The sequence below is a fragment of the Talpa europaea genome (assembly GCF_964194135.1).
Source record: "Talpa europaea genome assembly, chromosome: 8".
Taxonomy (NCBI): domain Eukaryota; kingdom Metazoa; phylum Chordata; class Mammalia; order Eulipotyphla; family Talpidae; genus Talpa; species Talpa europaea.
Genome location: NC_140075.1, coordinates 68,756,292 through 68,776,208, shown reverse-complemented (window position 1 = coordinate 68,776,208; position 19,917 = coordinate 68,756,292). Strand labels below are relative to the sequence as shown.

The following is a 19,917-nucleotide window of genomic DNA, read 5'->3' as shown; positions in this document are numbered from 1 at the left end:
GCTTGTATAAATAAATAAATAAATGAATTAAAAAAATATATATTGTACATATATATATTGAAGCATAAACTCTTCACTAAGAGTTAAAATCAAATTAAGATAATCTTCAGGCAATCATACAGAGGACTGCTGTTGAAGTAAAGGAAGAAAAAATTTTCTAGGTAATATCTGTTAGAATTCAAATGCTAGCATGGCACATATATTGATATTTTTCAAGGAACTTATAGTGCTCTCTAAAGAAATATTAAACTACATATAATTCACATATAATTATATGTATATATACATATATAACATACATAATTCACATATAATTCACACTACATAATATTCACAAATATTAAACTACATATAATTCACTACATATAATTCATAGTTTATCACTATGCATTTAAAAGAAAACCTGGAATAAATCCTTCCTATAAGAGGCAACAAAAATACATAAATTACAAATAAAAAAAAAAAACAAGCAAAAAACTGTATGAGTAACCAAAACAAAACAAGCACTGACATAGCTGCCTTCTCCCTATAGCAAATTCAATAACTCAAGAGCAACCACAGCCCAAAAACTGCAACTGGTTGTTTCCCATCTTTTATCCCGTCTCCTCTGCCTTTAGCAATTATTACAACTATTAAGTATTTATAATACGTAATGATCCAGTAGCCCATATAAGCTCAAATTTAAATCATTAGGCACTAATACTGCTGTCAACACTACTGTTCCTAAATAATACTTTCAACACAAATAAGAGGATGGATTTTTTTCTTTAAAGTTTCTTCTTATAATGAGTTTTTCATCCATCCCATGCAACACATACAAAGAGCCTCTAATTAACATTTGGAAAGATGATCTTTTTGCTTGACCAGGTCTGCCTCCAGGAATTTCCCAAGAGGATATCCTTTTCCAAGTAAAAAATACTTAATTCTATTTTCTACATGACTTGAAGACATGCAAAGTTGATATAAAGGCTCTTTATAATTCACAACATTTTAGTACTCCCCCCTCTTTTAAAACCCTCTTTTAAAGGGTTCGAGTATTTCCTAAAAATGAACTTTTAGATGAAGGTTTTGTATCATCATCTGATTTGATCCTCCTAAGACTGTAGAGTAGGCAAGTGTTTCACAGATAAAGATAATAAGTCAAAGAGGTAGTTAGCACCTGCTAAACATCCTCTACAAAGGACAATGTTAGTGATTCTCATTAGTAATTTAATACAGTCTGCATGTAACCAAAAAACAAGGGTCTACAGGCATACTACTATTCCAGACACCTAAACAAAATTAATACTAAAGGGCACCAAGTGCCACAAGGATGTATATATACTACAGAAAAGAAGATAGCACAAATAAAACCCTAAAAATCAAAGTATTTTTCTCTTAAAGGGGGAGTGAAATAAAATGTAGGTTTTAATAAATGTTTCCTTTAACTTAAACATAGAAAAAAAAAACACCTGCATAAAAGTAGTCAGGGTGGGGAAGATCACAGGAATGAGTTAGCAAAATAGTAAGAAAGATAAGGGGGAACAAATCGGTTCACATAAACAGTAATAACTAGTTAACTAGCTTTGTCATTTATTCACTTAATATTAATTGCATAAGCTGAGTGGCTGCAGAAAGGCACTGAATTTGGCACTGTGAGAAATACAAATTGAATAAAATAGAGACTTAGCCCTCCCCAGAGTAACAGCCTAGTAGAGAATATAACACAATTATGCAGTTTTTGAATGAAGAACATGAGAAGTGTTAGAACAGTGGTTAAAAAAAAAAAAAAAAAAAAAAACCCAGCTATGTGAATTCTAAAGAGGGAGGAATGATCCCTAAATGGGAATTTGGGAAAGATGGCAAGGAAAGACATTTTAAATAAAAAGTGTGCAGGACTTGGCTAGCCCCAGACTGGGGGTTCCAAGTAAGGGTAAAAGATAGAGGCTTTGGAAAGTAAAGGGAGGCAGGCAGTGAGTACAAAGGGTTTTAGGGGAGGGAGCCCAGGTTAGGTGAAGGTGTGTTTACTGGGAAGCAGAGGTAAGCCTAAACACAGGGGGGCTCAAAACAGACTCCAAAATTCTTATGTGGTTTATAGGATATGGGGCATAAGAAAAGGTAGAACACAGAGTATCTTGAAGGAGTTCTAAAGTCAATGATAAGAGGAAAAGACAATCAGGTTTATAATTAGAAAATAGATAATTCAGTTAGGCCTAGAAAAGCAGATATGATTCTGATAGGCAGTTCCAGATTATAGAAATTGATGAAAGCTGTGATTCAAGTCAGGCCAGAACCCTGGTTAGTGCCCTTTTCTCTAAATGCTGCAAGCTGGCTCAAGTTTGGTCTCTCCTTAAATATATATATATATATATATATATATATATATATTAAAGATTTATTTATTTATTTACTTACTTACTTATTTACACAAGCACTGGGTACAGTCAGAAGCGCAGGAGGGTGAGAGAATTCACCAGAGCCAGAGCAGGTAGCAGAGCAGGCAGAAGGACCGAAGTCAGGCCAGGGGAGCAGCGGGCGACAGGAGAGGTCTGCGCACCATGTGGGACCCTCCTCCGGTGGCCGGGGAGCAGCCGGGATCGAACTGGGAACTGGCGCTGCAGAGGCTGCGGGCAGCTTTGCAACCCAGAGCTCAACTGCTGCGCCACCTGGGAGGCCACTCTCCTTAAATATTTTAGCTGTGAAGTGGCATTGGCCTGAATAAAACCAAACCTCAGTAACTAAATCTTTAACTAAAACACACACACATACACTCACCACACCATATGAAAGCTCCTCCACTCTGAAATTCCTTGTCATGTACATTTCGGTATTATTCACTATTTTTTTGTAATTATAAAATGAATACATGTTCACTGTAGAAAAGCTAGTCTTTTCACTGATATCAGTTTTATGTTGACATAAAGCAAAAGTTAAGAACATGAGCCTTACTCATGAACTAATGTGAAACTCAGCTATGGCCCACTGTAACTCTATAACCTTGGACAAGTTATTTAACCCTTAATCCTCTCACACTTACCCCCCACCACCACCCCGCACCTCTGGCCTGTACCCCAGTTCTTATATGCACAAATAAATCAATCTTTAAAAAAAAAGATTTAAAAATACAGGGAATATGTTAAGAATATATATAAAAAGTATTAAATAGTATTATACTATTATTACATTAATTTAATATATTGCATTTTTATATTAAGAATATATGAAAAATAATATATGAAATACTGTAATTAAGTGGTGGTTTTTATCAATAATAAGCAATCATCATGGCAGTACTTTATATAAATTATCTTTGAATAATCAGTGCTTCTGCAGGTGGGAATGCAAAATGGCCCAACCACTATGGAAGGCTATATGGAAATTTCTCAAACTACTTAAAATGGAGTTACCATCCCATCCAGCAATTCCACTTCTAGGAATCTTCCCAAAGGTCACAAAAATATTAATTCAAAAGGAAATCTGCACCCCTATGTTTACTATAGCACTATTCACAATAGCTAGGATATGGAAACAACCTAAATGCCCAAAAAACAGACGACTGGATCAAGAAGATGTGGTATATATACACAGTGGAATACTATTCAGCAATCAAAGAAGATAAACTCATGCCATTTTATAGCAACATGGATGGAGCTGGAGGGGAACATCCTCAATGAAACAAATCAGAAGGAAAGAGAAAAATATTAGCTGGTTTCACTTATAGGAGGAACATAGGGAAAACAAACAAGGGGGAAAAAGGACAAAAATAGCAGGAAAACTATAAATCAGAGACATTCAGCTGGTGGGGGTGAGGGGTCAAAACATGGAAGGGAAGAGCACAAAAGACTATGGTGATGGTTCATGGGTATTTCGGGGGTGGTAACTTTATGGGGATTACACCTGAAAGAAGAATGAACAATGATGTAAAAAGCCATATAAAAATAAATAAATAATAATCAGTGCTTTTTACTTACCCCTTAAATTGTACAAATATATATGTCCATTATAGAAAATTTAGAAAATATTAGTAAACAATAAAAATCAGTAAGCAAAATTTTAATTGAAGTCAGAAACAACCAAGTTTGTGTGTTTTTTCAAAAGCATCTTTAGGGCTTGGCTATATATTTTTTTAAGTGCATCAGACTTGGTACATGAAATACTTTTAAATTTCTAAAAGTTTCATTTTTAGATTTCTTCCCCTTAGACCAAGAAAAAAGCAAAGCAAACAAAGTATGTTGCTATTTTAAATGCATATTCTAGAATGTATCATATTTCTTCCTTATGGCTCATCTCCATGGAGCATTTTACAAATCCCCTTAAATCCATGATGTCTTCTTCCTTTCATTCCCGTATCTTAGGGCTTAGACCTCTCACACAGCACTTCTCACACTAGGCATTATAGCTCCCCAAGTTCCTCCTTACCAGTCATGCCCTTCTGGCTCTGCCTTCTAGAGCTGGGGCTTTTAAACTGAGGACTGTGACCTTCTTCAAAGTACACATAAAATTACTGTTTCTAAGTACAAATGCATTTTTTTGGAGAGAATCCATAATATTCTCAAATCCTCAAAAAAGGTCTGAGAATCAGAAAAAGTGAAGAACTCTATTCTAGGAAAACAACTTGTGACTTACTTATCCTTGGATTCTGCATAGTGCTTTAGCATCTATCTTTCAATGTTTGTTGATTAAAAATTTTATTAATAAATCATAAAATAATGTTATATTATTTTAATGCATGCTTATAAAATATTTTTCCTCATTCCCCATTCCCTCATCTTAATATAAAGAAACTACTGTTTCTGAAAGGAGAATGGTGGCTTACCAATGGTGACTACAAGGAGCGGGAAATAGAATCAATATTTAATGAGTTTACAGTTTAAGTTTGGAAAGATAAGAAACTTCTAGAGATGGATGGTGACAATGGCTGCACAACAATGTGAATGTACCTAAAGCTACTGAACATCTACATATATTTTATCACAATAAAAAAGCACTACTTCTAGGGCCTCCCCAGTGCTGCAGCGGGTTGAGCGCAGCGCTGTGAAGCCGTCAGCAGCCTCTGCAGTGCGCATTCAATTCCAGGCCAGCCAGGGATATTCCCACACGGTGAGGCAGACCACTCCTGTGTTGCCCGCTGCTCCCCTCAGCAGTGTACTTCGGTCCTTCTGCCTGTTCTGCTCCCTGCTCTGTCTCTGGTGAATTCTCTCACCCTCCTGCGCCTCTGGCCTGTGCCCCAGTGCTTGTATAAAAAAAATTAAATCTTTTTGTGGTACATATATACCATGGAATATTACTCAGCATTCAAAAAAGATAAACACATGCAATTTGCAGCAACATGGATGGCGCTGGAAGGGATCATGCTCAGCGAAATAAGCCAAAAAGAAAAAGAAAAATACCGGATGGTCTCACTCATAGCAGGAATCTAGAAAACTTAAATAAGGGACCAGGAAAATGAATATAAGAAAGTGAAAATCAAAATCAACAAAAAACTATGAACCAGAGACACTTTTAGGGGGGCGGGGGCGGGAGGGGAGGGATTGGGGTCAGAATGGGGGGGCTGCAATTGTATGGGGAATATAACAATAAAATTTATTAAAAAAAATAAATAAAATAAAAATAAAAAAATTAAATCTTTAAAAAAAATCACTACTAACATATTATATTCTCATATAATATTAATCACCTATTAGAGAGGTCACTCTTTGGCAAAGGAAAGGAATGAAGAAGTACACTGGTTAAATTTTGAACATAAGAAAGATATTCTCAAAGGAAAAGCAAATCATAGCCCCAGTCTATACACTGTGGATGTAAGAGTATAAACACAAATTAAAATACAGTGATATAATCATAAATCTTATCCAAATAGAGGAGCTGTTTATCTGAGTAAACAAAGGTAAATTGCTCAGGGAAATCAGTTTATCTGTGTGAAGTAAATTAAACTTTTCAAGATATCAAGTCATAACTCAAATTAAAAAAAAAGTTAATTTAGCTCAATTTCATCAATATAGTATTATATGAATAATATAAGCATTTTGAAAGCCTGCAATAGACATTTCAAGATGCCAGACCCACATTTTATTAAATGAGCATTAAGTATTTTAAAATTTAGAAACATAAAAGTCCCAAAACTACTTTAAAAGAGTGAATTATTTAACACACTGATTTCAAAAAGGATGCATCATTTTCCATGTCACTCACTTCACTCCCAGATCATATTTAACAACTTAGCTTGCCAAAGAAAAAACTCAAACGCCTGTAAGGTTATAGGCATATTTAAACATCAAATTATTCACATTAATAAGGTAATATTGATAATTCCAAAGTACGTATATATTTTATCCAACACCTAGAGTCTAAAACAGTTTGATGATTAAAAATCAGTGTTAACCCAAATGCCCAAAAATAGATGACTGGATCAAGAAGATGTGGTACATATATACCATGGAATATTACTCAGCATTCAAAAAAGATAAACACATGCAATTTGCAGCAACATGGATGGCGCTGGAAGGGATCATGCTCAGCGAAATAAGCCAAAAAGAAAAAGGAAAATACCGGATGGTCTCACTCATAGCAGGAATCTAGAAAACTTAAATAAGGGACCAGGAAAATGAATAACTATAAGAAAGTGAAAATCAAAATCAACAAAAAACTATGAACCAGAGACACTTTTAGGGGGGCGGGGGCGGGAAGGGAGGGTTTGGGGTCAGAATGGGGGGGCTGCAATTGTATGGGGAATATAAAAATAAAATTTATTATTTAAAAAAAAAAAAAAAAGAATCTGGGCCTCAAGAAGGCCAGCCTTGGAATTCTAGATCCCTAATTATCAATTGTTACCTGCAACTCAGAAGAATAAACTGCTACTCAGTTAAGTCTTGGAGTTAATAAACAGAAGACTTTGTATGTTTGATTATTTGAAATGTATGTTCTAATATGGGACAGTTCTTCTTTAGCTTCTGGGTTATTGCAGAAAGTCTAGTTCTAGCTCCCTAGCAGAGATGGACTCAAAACCAGTTGAATATTGAGTGTTAAAATCCTACACACTCACATTTGTATTTGGGTCAGGTGCCTCCAAAGACTTTTAAAAGCTGCAATCATATTTATTGCTCTGGTCTTTGGTTTCCATTTCCCATGCTCTAAGAGTTTCCTTTCTTACTTTGGAGTTTGAAAGTTATTTTAAAGATTTGTTTTTAGTTGCACACAATATTTCTAAATGTTGGGAATCAGAGAATTGGGAGTCTGCTCAACCTTCCGTCTTTACTGGAAGCCTCTGAATTAAGTCTTTACATGATAATAATGAGACACCTAATACTAGGTTTTTGCCAGCCTCAAAACCTGATCCCAGAAAAGAGAATGGTGACTCATTGATAATAAATTAGTTATTAATAATCCCCAAATAAAATAAGATGTGTTGTTGAAAGGAGTAGTGGTCACATACATGTGCTCAAAAATAAAAACTAAGTAGTTTTTTAGTTTGAACACAGTATCATGATTTCAGTTCCTTGAGACAAATATTCATAGCTATAAAATACTGACACACAAAAAAAATAATAAAAAAATAAAAATCAGTGTTATATCTTGGATATTTATTACAAGTAAATAACTTGCAAAGAAATTTAAATATTCTATTATTTTTCAAAAGTCCTTATATATGAAAGATTTATAACTATTTCTTCAGTGGAATTTAGGAAAATCCTTAGAAACAGATTTAACATGAAAGCAACTACTACCACTTAAATTTCATAACATATAAAAGATACACACTAGCATACTTGATCTAAGCTATATATATTTATTGCTCTCTTGACCAATTCAATCATCATATCATTACTTGTTCTCTAAAGCAATTTGATCAAATAAATAGAATATAAATTTTTACCACAATTGTATGTACCAAAAAGTCAAAATTAACCTAAAATTTACTTTTATTCAGTGTTTATTCAATAAATATTTAGTTACTGCAATCACATACCAGGTACTACACTGTAAGTGCTATTTTATATAGAAATATACAATATTTATATAGTGAACATGATTGTGAACTAGTCATGCTCTACTAAAGTAACAGTTAAGTGCTACTGTTTTTCTAGAACACAGATTTATATCACCATCTTTACAAAGTATCCTTATGTTTTTGTAAAAATACTCATTGTGTAATATTTTGAAAAATTCATTTGAATTTGATCTCTAACGGAAAATTTAAAGGTGATAATTTTAAGACAAAAAACTGTTAACCTATCATGTAATGTATTTTTCTCTGAATGGCAACAACATAACATCAAAAACAGCACAAATAAGTTTAAACTTCAAGATTTACCTGAAATGGGAATATTCTGTGAGACTGATAATTGCACATCTCCAGTTCCTGGTGGCATGTCAACAACTAAATAGTCCAGCTGACCCCAATCTACCTAAAAACCAAGATGACAGAGAAAACATCATTATATTCTCATATAATATTAATCACCTATTACAGAAGTCACTCTGTACAATAACTGCAGTGGACAATGACATATACAAAAATAGCTTTCACTAGAACAGTTACCAGGTACCAGGGACTGTAGTGAGTTAAGGATACATGGACAAATATGTGCAGACCTTTAAATGATGAGGTTAAATTTCCTAGGACCTCCCTCTCCCTTAGCCATACCCCTCCCCCCAATACACACAGTAATGATGAACCCACTTCACAGTGACCTTATATTCAGGACCAATCATTTATTTTCACTAAGAACCACATTTTACCTAAGAAGGAAGGCCTTAGCTTCTTGTCTTTTGGGCTTTTTCCTATGGTAGATACTAATATAATTTTCTAAAGTTTATTGTTTTTCGCCATAAAAAAATAAAACACTAATAATGAAAACCAAAACTTAATAATAAAAATTTTGAAACAAAACTAGAATTTCAAAACTATTAATATTTTTATTTTTTTCTTTCCAGGCATTTTTCGAGATATCTATACATAGAAATTCAGCTATCTGACTAGTAACTGAGCATCTGACTAGTAACTGAGCTCAGATTCAATTTAGATGGGTTTCGAGGTTACCTCAGGATTTTTTCTCCTCAGTTAGTTCCTCTGAATTCCCACTCTTCTTAAATGACTCCACAATAGTCTGTTGCCTAAAGGCAGAAGCTTGTAATCAGACTTAACTCTTCCATTTCCCTCATTATTCTCAGTCAATTATTCTGCCTTCCAAAAATCTCCCAAATGCACCCACTTCTCTCCAACCCTACTGCCAAGAACCCACTCCAGGCCATGACTACTTAAACTAAAACCTTTGTGCTTTGGCACCACCCATCCAGTTTGTTCTCAACATCACTGACTCCATCTAAAACCACATCTGGTAGTGCCACTTTTTTGTTTCAAACCCTTCTACTACATTTAAGATAAAGTTTGAGCTTAAGCTCTGAAATACTCTGCCTGGTCTCCTTCACTTACTAATTCTTCTCTGCTCTTCAGATGCCAGTTTAAAATGTAATTCCTTGGACAAACCTCCCTTAATCTCTACTAAATTAGATAGGGTGTTCCTACTATATACTTCTCCTAACCACTCACCCAATCAAGTTTATTGATACCTACTATATATTAGGCACTGAGCTAAGAATTGATAATTAAATGGTATCATCCTTAGGCTCATAAAACCTAAAATACAGAGGTAGACAGCTATATTAAGCACATAAATGAAATAACTTGTGCAAGAAAACAGCCTAGTAAATGTGAAAAACTTAAAGATAACAGTGAGAGAGCAGGTAGTGAGAAGGGTGGATTTCATTTACTATTTGTTTCCCAATCTGTCTTCTTATGAAACTGTAACTGAGTTAGAATACCTAGTACAGGATGGACATACAGGAAATGCTAAGTAAGTTTTCTTTCAAGGATGAATAAATTAACACATTCAATGGTTTAATGTTTTTTTTTAACCTAAATGTAAAAACATTCTGTGTATGCAATTCCATACTCTGCTTCTAAAATTTAATAATGTGAACAAGGCTTTTCCATATAATATTTTTTTTCTAAAAATTAAAGCTCAAATGATGTTATGCCAAATAGATTCATCCACATATTAACATATTTATTCAATGTAAATTTACTGAGTATCAGGTACCAGGTACTGTTCCAGGGGATAGAACAGTGAATAAAACAAGTCCCAGCCATAAGGTAACTAACATTTTAGTGAGGGAGACAGGCAGGCAGACAGAAAAACAAAGAAACCAGAGAGTTATAAGTACTATGAAAAAAAACAAGTATTCCTAGCCATTTAAAATTATTTGTGGATCAAGAAGATGTGATATAAAAAAATGGAATACTACTCAGTGACCAAAAAAAAAAAGATAACCTCATGCAACATGTATGGAGCCTGAAAGAATAATGCTAAGGGAAATAAGTCAGAAAGGGAAAGATAAATACCAGATGGTGTCATGTGAAATATAAAGTAACTAAATGAATAGTCAGATAAAGACAAGCTGAAAAACTAACACTTGATAACTGATTGCAGAACTGAGACAACAAGGGGGAAAGGAAAAGAATAGGGAGGGAGAGAGGCATGATGGTTTGTGGTGGTGGAGTATAGGTAAGTTGGTGGTGGGTGTTCTATGGTAGTAAATCCTGATGGGGATATCCCAATGTAACTCAGTAAAATACATAAATAAATTTATAAAAAATTATTCGGTTCCTGACTTGGTTTCCAGATCAAAGAGCAAGAACATGTTTAAAATCTTCTCAATTCCTAAATTTCAGAGAGCAAATAGCAAGAGTTCAGAGAGCAAAGGGTTTATGAAGGAATTTCTTTGAATTTGTTCAGCCCCAACATCAGGAGTGAAAAATACTTGAATAGTAGGGAGAAAGAATAGTGAAAGGTACTACTTTAGACAGATCCTGAGTGAAGTGAGAAAACAGCTGATGCGGTATTGCAAGCAGACATGACAGTCAAGTGCAAAGGCCCTAAAAAGGGGATCTGCTTGGCATATTCAGTGAAGAGCACGGAAATTAGCACAGCCTTTCTAAAACAGCTCCCTCATAACGAACAATCTCTTTCCTTCCTAAATTATTCTTCAAAATACTTATAAACATCTGACATTAAATACTGACTGTCTTCTAGGAATTCTATGGTATTTCTCAAACATAAGTACTTAATACTGATTTAATGATCAAGAGAATGATAAATAATGAAAATAAATCCATTCACTTTCAATATAGGTTCCTTGGTTTGAAAAACAGTTACCTCAAAGTTACCAATGGCCACTATCTTTAAAAATATCTGCAAAAAAAGATAAAGGATACTTTTTATTTTATTTCCTCTGCACTGAAGCTCTTAACAGTGGCAGAATGACAAGTCTCTTTATTTTAGAGAACATCAAATGACTGCTGCCAACAATTTATCATTGTTGTTCCTTGGCATTTCATCATATTTATCACACTGGCTTCAATTTCCCGTTTTTTTATAGAGAACTGCTATTAAGGTTCCAAGGAACTAAAAATACTTCACTGTTAAGGCAATTAATTTCAAATTACTCAAATTGAATTTGAACTATCACACACAGTACACTGTCTACAAAAGCTTCCTGACTTGAACTGAACTGAAATCAGTGTCTGAATTCCAGTTTTATAGTACATACTAATTCTAACATTGAAATATACTGGCTGCCAGGAGGTTTCAAGTTCTCTTGTAAAAGAGCCACCAAAGCATTGATTGTAGAATGATTTGAAGATTTTCTAGATTGTATTTAATGTTTCTTTACTCACATAACTTATATGTTACTAAATGCAGGGAGGAAAGTACTAGCAAAACATCCCCCAAATCTCATATAGTAAAACACAATAGCAGATTCAGATTTTGTGTAATTTGAAAAATATAGACATATTTTTGTATTCTTAGTAAGATTATGAACACAAAGTTAGGTATAAAAGCAAATATTTAGAATATGACAAGAAATCACCATAACAATCACCAGAGAGATTCAAGTTCCTTTCTCAGAGATCTCCTGAATCAAAGAAATGCTTACACAGAAATTCTTCTTGACTGCAACCTGCTTCATCTATGCCCTTAGAACATTCCACAACTCCCAGAACCTCAGAGGCCCATATACGTGTGGAATCCTAATTTAAGCTTCATTAGCCTCATGGTAACCCCATCACCGGTATAGTCTTCCTAGCTCCTTCTCATGTTCCAGCTTCAAAGGATCCCAGCAAGTCAGACTTAATTAGTCTACAAGTGAAGTTACCAAGGTAGGCCTGAGATACCCTGTGGATAAAGAAGCAGAGCTGCAGGAGAGAACTCAGCAATGTAGTTAGGAAGTCAAACATGTGTATCAAATCTGAAAGGGGGGCATCAACAACATAATGAGAGAAACAAAAAGCCAAGTAAGCAAGATAGTTGAGAAGGATGGTATGAGGTACAGATTAGGGATAACAGTGCAGACCTGAGTCTGTCAAGAGAGGCTTTGCATAAGGCTCCTGTTCTCCATAGTAACACCGTGCTTCCCTCTCAAGTGTTTGAGATGCAGGACTTTTGGATCCCAGAATAAAACAGTCAGTTTTTGTCCAAAGCCATTCAAACAGCATCAAAACAGCTGGTTTTTTTATCTATACAATACATATATACATGCACAAATATATACATATATTTGTAATTGTTACAACATAACAACTATGTTACTGGTATTTTTTTTTTAAAGATTTATTTATTTATGCATACAAGGGATCAGGCCAGAGGTGTGGGGGGTGAGAGGATTCACCAAAGACAGAGCGGGGAACAGAACAGGCAGACTGACTGAAATACACTGCTGAGGGGAGCAGCAGGCAAGTCAGGAGAGGTCTGCGATGCCATGTGGGTGGCTCCCTGGCAGTGGCTGCGGATAGCTTCATAGGTGGTTGTGTCTGTTATAATTCCTTGCGCCACCAGGGAGGCCCTGTTACTGTTTTTTAAAAATTGCTTCTTTATTAAGACAGCCAACACTTGAAAGAAGATTAGGCCACTAAATCTCTTTTAACCTAATTCTTTCATTTTTGGCAATCTTATAAAAGAAAAACATTCCAAACTAGCACTGACTGATTTAATTTTAGGCTAATATAACTTCCCAAATAATATATTATATTTTATATTCAAACTAATACCCAATTATTTAAGTAACTCAAAGACTCAAATAAAGGTAATTACCTTATTTCTGAGGAATGACTTGAAGATAAAATTGTATCTTACATTTATGCAGATAAGGTAATTTATCTTTTTCAGGATATCAGTTATAAAGACTACGGTGCTATGAATGGAAAAGATGGGCTACTTTCTTTCAGGGACAGTTCTATTATGAAGCTGACCGACCTCTCTATAATCAGGTCTATTCCAGAAGATGTTGGGAGCACAAGTACAAGTAGGCTGAGTTCTAAATGCTGAATAAAAAAGATGCATAAATGTATTTCCAGTTTTGTCTTTTCAACTGGCTCAAGCTTACTATAACCAGCCCCTACGGTAGCAATTTCCATCATTAGCACTACACAGAGTAAGTTTAAGTATAGGCTTAACACCTATTCTCTAAAGTAAAGGTAGAGTGTCCCAGCCATCCTAGTTTTGGTAGGAGGCCAATTTGAGCCAGATGAAAATAACAGAAGCAGCAGTGGCCTCTGGGTCATGTGGAATCTGAGGGAAAAATCACTATCTAGAAAAAGACGCAGAGCAATAGCCTGCTGGAGTCAAAGTAGAGACCAATAAGAATTAAAATCCTAAGCACAAGAAAAAGGTATAAGAACAAATAGAGAAATCATGAAGCAGAGTGGGATAAGAACTTTACTGAATAATTTAAAAGTGAGCTATCCAAATAGCCCATTCATATGGTATTTAGACTATGCCCTCGGTGACAGGGTAAAATCTAAAGAAAGTTGGGATGACCTAGACACTGCAAATTCCCTTCCTGTCTTCTCTTAATTACTGACTGAATAGTTGGTTTTGACTCTCATGCTTACTTAACACATAATTAGCAGATATCAAGAGAGTGTCCTGTGTCTGACTCTGGCCATATATTTGCTGCTACCTCTGTTCTATAACTTAAGTTCAATCATATGCCCCTGTCAGGCATAGTGAGTGCTACACGAATGGTGAATAGTACTTGTGCTTTGCTCAGAATCCTAGACATGAAACATTGTCACAACTGCCTCAAAAGATGCATCTAACTTGGCCCTAAGGACAAACTGGTCAAGCAAATTAGCAAGCTCTTGGGCTTTCTGATTCAACTAACTTCCAGGGCATTCAAGAGTGGGTCTTCAGCTCTTAAAATTCTAAGATCTTTATATATAACTATCTCCTCAAACTTCACTGTAAGCTTACACTACAATGTAAAACTCCCTGACCAAAAATACCAGTCTGTATGCATCTCTGAACTCCTTCTTCACATTCAATCCCCTCCGTAATGCCTAACGAGTATTCAATCAACATCACTCAGTGTTTCTGTGAGTCAAGTTACTCCTTACAATTGTACTGTATTACTAAAATTAAACTTTTGCCATGTGAGGCATCCTTTACACGTGAATGAATCTAAAATGGAATATAAAGTATTTTTCTTTAAGTCTGAACCATAATTTTTGTTTTGCCCAGTGGCCTATTCATAAAATCATGCATTTTTTTTTTTTTTGGTTGCAAGAAGAAAACTGCTACAAATGTGAAAGTATTTAAATATAAATACCACAATAAACATGTGAATAAAAATTTTACTTGAGTTGATGGCCTACTTACTAGTAGAAATAAATGATACAACAAAATATAGTAAATATATCCTTGAGGTTATCTTGACTAAGAGCTGACCTAGTTATAAAATGAGAACACATTATTCAACTTACAATGATTTAAATAGTGTTCCTTAATGTTTGTGGGTTTTTTTAAAGATAAAGTTCTCTAATTAATTTCCAAATGTTTTCCTTTCTTCAGGAAAGGGGGACAGGAATTACTTTATAAAACCCTCCAAAGGCACAATCAACCCAAGTGATGACAGTAATGTTTGGGGAGAAAAAGAATAAGAAATTTTATCTTTCCCTTTATCACTGTCTCCCACTTACTTAGTTGTTCTATAAAAAGCACAGAACAGACAAGATCAGGTGCGTTCAGGGTGGTGATAGTTCATGGGTGAATGGGTGGAGGGAATTTTATGGGGACTATATCCAAGATGAAAATGCATACATTGTACAAAAATGAAAAAACAATGTAAAAAAACATTAAAAAAATAAAATAAATAAATAAATTATAGAGCAATATGGCCCTCACAACCTAGAAAGAGCATCAATTCACAGATGGCTTCTCATTCAAAAGTTGACATGGATCAATTTTTGGTAACTTTGTACCTAATTCCTTAAGTAATATTTAAGAGATTATACAATTCCCATGTCAATCCACAGGTGCCCATGATAATGTCATAGTACAGCTGAGACAATAAAACACCACAATATAAAAATAATGACACTACCACAAATGAAACAGTATTTCAGTCAATTATGGGAATTAAGTGCTCTAGAGTTCTGCTTCAGGTCAATGCTTATACATGCAGACATTCCTAACCCAGGAAGTTGATGTTATTAAATAGCAGAATTGCTACCCGAAAGGCCTAAAATATTGCCAACCTACAAGAGAGTCAAGATGATTTTGCTTTTAAAAAATTTACTAAGGAAATTTTTTAAACCCTCCTGAAAATAAAAACCCTCTTGAAAAGATGAAGCTTAATCCCCTCAGTATGAGAATTATAAATTACTTTTATTAACCTAATTTGGAAGTTTGTAAAATACATGTAGACATGAAATATTCTCTTTAGTAAGGAAAACTGTAATACTCTTACTTTTTAATCATTAGAAAAAATATTTGTATTTTGGAGGATTCAAGGTGAAGGAATAGAATTATAGCTGCCATAGAAGCTGCACAGAGTCCCATTGAGTGTATCTATGGTCACTGTCTAATGGTTTTGATAGTTCTTAAGCACATTATAGAATTTGAGAGATACTTAGTTATTGCTCCAGGAGACTAATTTACCCAATTACTGTATACATGGTTGGGATAATCTGAAAAGCTGCCCCAGTCTAGTTTACTTCTTTAATTCTAGTTACCGGTCATCTGAAGTGCAACCTTTGAACCTTAAAGTCTGTCAAGTAGAACGGGGTTAATGAATAGGGAAGAGGTGAGATAATCCATGGGTAATAGGTAAGGGAGAACTGAAGGAAACGAATAGTTACTGAGAGACTATTATTATAAAGTAAACTCTAGATACTTTTACATACATGATGATGTAACATCACAAAATAGGTATTATATTCTCCATTTTACAGACACTCTGAGGATTAGAGAAGTTAAGAAAGTTGTCCATGGTGATGCTATTGGTGAGAGATGGAGTTGGATACGGATCCTAGTCTGTGAGATTCAAGACATGTTCAGTCTCCACAAAATGGGATATGGCATCACTATTCCCCAGGACCCTGAAGAGTTTAGCTAGCACAATCTCCTTACCCCAAGAACATAGGAATTTTACTACAAGACTTTTTCACTGTATGATAAAACATATTTAAAAAAAGAGTCTGTAGATCTACAGAAAATTATTTACTCAGATAATATCAGTAACAAAAGGAAGAAACATTCTTTTACTCTATTTTTTCCTTTTCTGGTTAATTATTTCTTTTTTTATGAATTTTTTAAAGGTATGTCATAATGTTTTTTCTTTACATGATCCATGAAGAGTCTTTTGTATTATAAAGCAAGGACCTTAGTAGTCATGGAAATATTAACTATAAATTTCTTGTTGAAGAGTATTTTGGCCTTAATAATGTACCATAAAATTCTGGTACATTATTGTAATGTATGTGATACATTACATTACATTAATGTATGTAAATCAATGAGCATCATTCTGTCAATCATCTACAAATGAAAATTATATCAAGCAGTTGTTAACAAAATTAAAAAACCTATAAAGACTAAAAACAGAATAAATGCTTGAAAGATAAAGATTTTTTTTTAATACCTACAGGTTTTGAACATATTTCTGAAACTGGCTGAGTAGATTTTATTCTAAAAATCTAAAAATCTACATCATATCTAATAGGAAACCAACTGTGAGAAACTGTAGCTTCACATGCAGTTATATGTTAAGTATGAGCTATTACAACACAATTTTTGGATTTTAAATTCTGATTCAGACATTGATTATTATGATTTAAACAAAACACCATTGGAAATGGAGAATTTGGGCAAAAATCAAGACAATTATAGCTAAGTATAGATAAGAATCCAGATATCTGTTCATCAGACAGAGGAATTATAGTCAGAAAAATTGACATATTAAATTCTAATCATCTTTGTCACTAATCAGCTGTATTACCATCGGTCAGCCAATTAACCTCTCTGTACGTTAGTAGTCTCATCTGTTCCTTTCAAGTACTTGCAAAAAGGAAGTATGACTATGATCTGTTTGTGTAAATTGAAAAATATTGGTGAGGATTTTGCTTACAGAAAAAAGTGAATAAAAGATAGTTTTATCCAAAAGCACCAAAATGACCAAAAAATGTTTTTTCCAGAGAGAAACATTTAAATGTACCAAATAAAAACACACATTTTCAGACCATAGGATATTAACATATTCAAGTTAAAATTATATTATCTTATTATTATGAATTTACAATAATAATCTAGATCTATTTTCATTAGATTGTTGAAATAGCCTTCCCAGATTACTCTTTACAGATATCATAAATCCCTTATAATAATGTAAACGAAATAGTTTTTTCCTAAAAGGTGAACTTGCAAACAGCTGTCTACTCTTTTAGGAGTTACACTTCTTCTTGGACTTCCTCATGGATAATGAATGCTTCTTGGTCATGAAAAAGAACTAGATCTTGATCTTGACCTCAACCACCATTGGTAATAACCTCAATCCTTTTATAGAGAACCAAACCTAGATCATCTGAGTGAAGCTAATCTTCAAAGAGACAATTCTCATTTGTCAGGGAAATGATGACCTTGGCTTTCACCATCAGCTCCTACAATGTAAGTGACATTATGACCTAGATCTTGAATGTGATCTAGATCATGACCTGCTTCTTCACTGCTATAGTGCTGACAATCATAAGTATAATATCCCCTTTTGCCACACTCATAGCATCTATCATTGGGATCAAAGGGAAGTTGGGCAGATGATCTATGAAAACAAGATCTCTGAGACATGTCTTTTAATAATTCAATCCACACTGAGGAACCAGAAATAACTTTTCATCCAGGGCTGGCTCTGTATCTCCTGCATCTCTGTCTAGCATCTTCAAATTCCACAAAGGCAAATCCTGGAGGGTTTTTCAATATTCACACAATTCTTAAAAGATGGTCATAACTGAAAGGCCTTTCTAACTCTCCTTTGTCAGCACCAGCAAACAGGTTACCAATATACACCCTGGTTTCTCCTTCATCACAGGCAATGCAACGTGATGATTAGCCTGTAAGCTCTGTTCTTTTAGCTTGAAATGCTCAGAATTCAAGTAATATAGAGGTTGAAACATGAACTCTCTTGCCAATAAACCGGTAACATTAGCAAAGCTTTCTTTTCTTCTTCTTTTTTATTTAATTAATTTATTTATTGTTAACTGAGGTAACATTGGGATACCCTCATCAGATATTACCATCATTGTGCATCCACCACTCATTCGTCCATACTCCACCACTGCAGACCATTATGCCTCCCTCCCTCCTGATTTTTCTCTTCTCCCCCACTGCCTCCCACCTTGGTGTCTCACTTCTGCAGTCAGCTATCAGGGGTTAGTTTTTTAGCTTGTCTTTATCTGACTATTAATTTAGTTACTTTATATTCCACATATTAGTGACATCACCCAGTATTTATCTTTCTCTGACTTATCCTTTTGTCTATGATCAAGTGTAGTATCTGTTCTTATCAGTTTTTCTTTTTCTAAAGGGAGCACTTTATATAAGAATAAAGCTAAAAGGAAGCTGCTTTTTTTTTTTTAAGATTTATTTATTTATTTATTTATATATACAAGCACTGGGTACAGTCAGAAGCATGGGAGGGCGAGAGAATTCACCAGAGCTAGAACAGGGAACAGAACAGGCAGACTGACGAAATACACTGCTGAGGGGCGCAGTGGGAGCGGCAGGAGAGGTCTGTTGCGCCATGTGGGACCCTCACCCGGTGGTCGGGAATCTAACCAGTGCTGCAGAGGCTGCAGGCAGCTTCACAGGCCAGCACTCAACCCCTGCGCAACCAGGGGAGGCCCTAAAAGGAAGCTGCTTTGTACCTCTAACGAATTTATTTTATATGATGATCATACTTCCTTTAAAAATTTTAGCTGAGTTTTGTGAAGAACTCAGATCTAAATTTGTATTGAACTACAGTCTACTCTGATTGCCATCCTAAAATAACTGATTCTAGTTTAATCTAAGTATTAATGGCTATCTATATTAAATGCCATAATTTACAAATAGATGCATTCCTAAAAAGTTGAGGGGATGGTCACAAGGTAAAAAGTGGGGAGGGGATGCAATCACAATCCCCTGAAGATTGAAAGGTCCAATCCAACTTTCCAACCAATACAAAATTTCATTCTAAAACACTCATGGTAGGGATTACTGAGGCAACATCAACAAAAAAGGTCCAATTCTGATGTTTACTACACACTCAAATACTAATTTCATATCAGTACAAAGATGGAAAAAATTGTCATTTAAGAAGCTTTCTTATTTTTTCCTTTCACTACAAGTGAGATTGGTTTATTTTTGTTATTCATACTACATAGGTTCAGAAATGTTTTGTTTTCTGATGTGTCTAGTTGCTAGGGGAACTTGCTATTTTTAAGACCTCCCCCTTTTATTTAAATGTGAATAAGCATTTACTAAATTGCAAGGTTTAAACATGAGACAGTATAAATATATTTGAGCTTCTGAAAAATAAAAGGGATTATATCTGCAGCATAATTTTTAT

General features: G+C 34.6%; 1 protein-coding gene across 1 annotated transcript in view; it reads right to left on the bottom strand.

The window, feature by feature from the left end:
* The window catches only part of NUBPL (NUBP iron-sulfur cluster assembly factor, mitochondrial), a gene marked incomplete at both ends in the record, with an annotated part of 174,993 nt that overhangs the window by 46,382 nt on the left and 108,694 nt on the right, over nucleotides 1–19,917 (bottom strand). Inside the window, one exon of the mRNA XM_084241299.1 lies at nucleotides 8,291–8,384. Coding sequence (XP_084097425.1) covers nucleotides 8,291–8,384 — 94 coding nt within the window. The remainder of the gene's footprint in view (nucleotides 1–8,290; nucleotides 8,385–19,917) is intronic.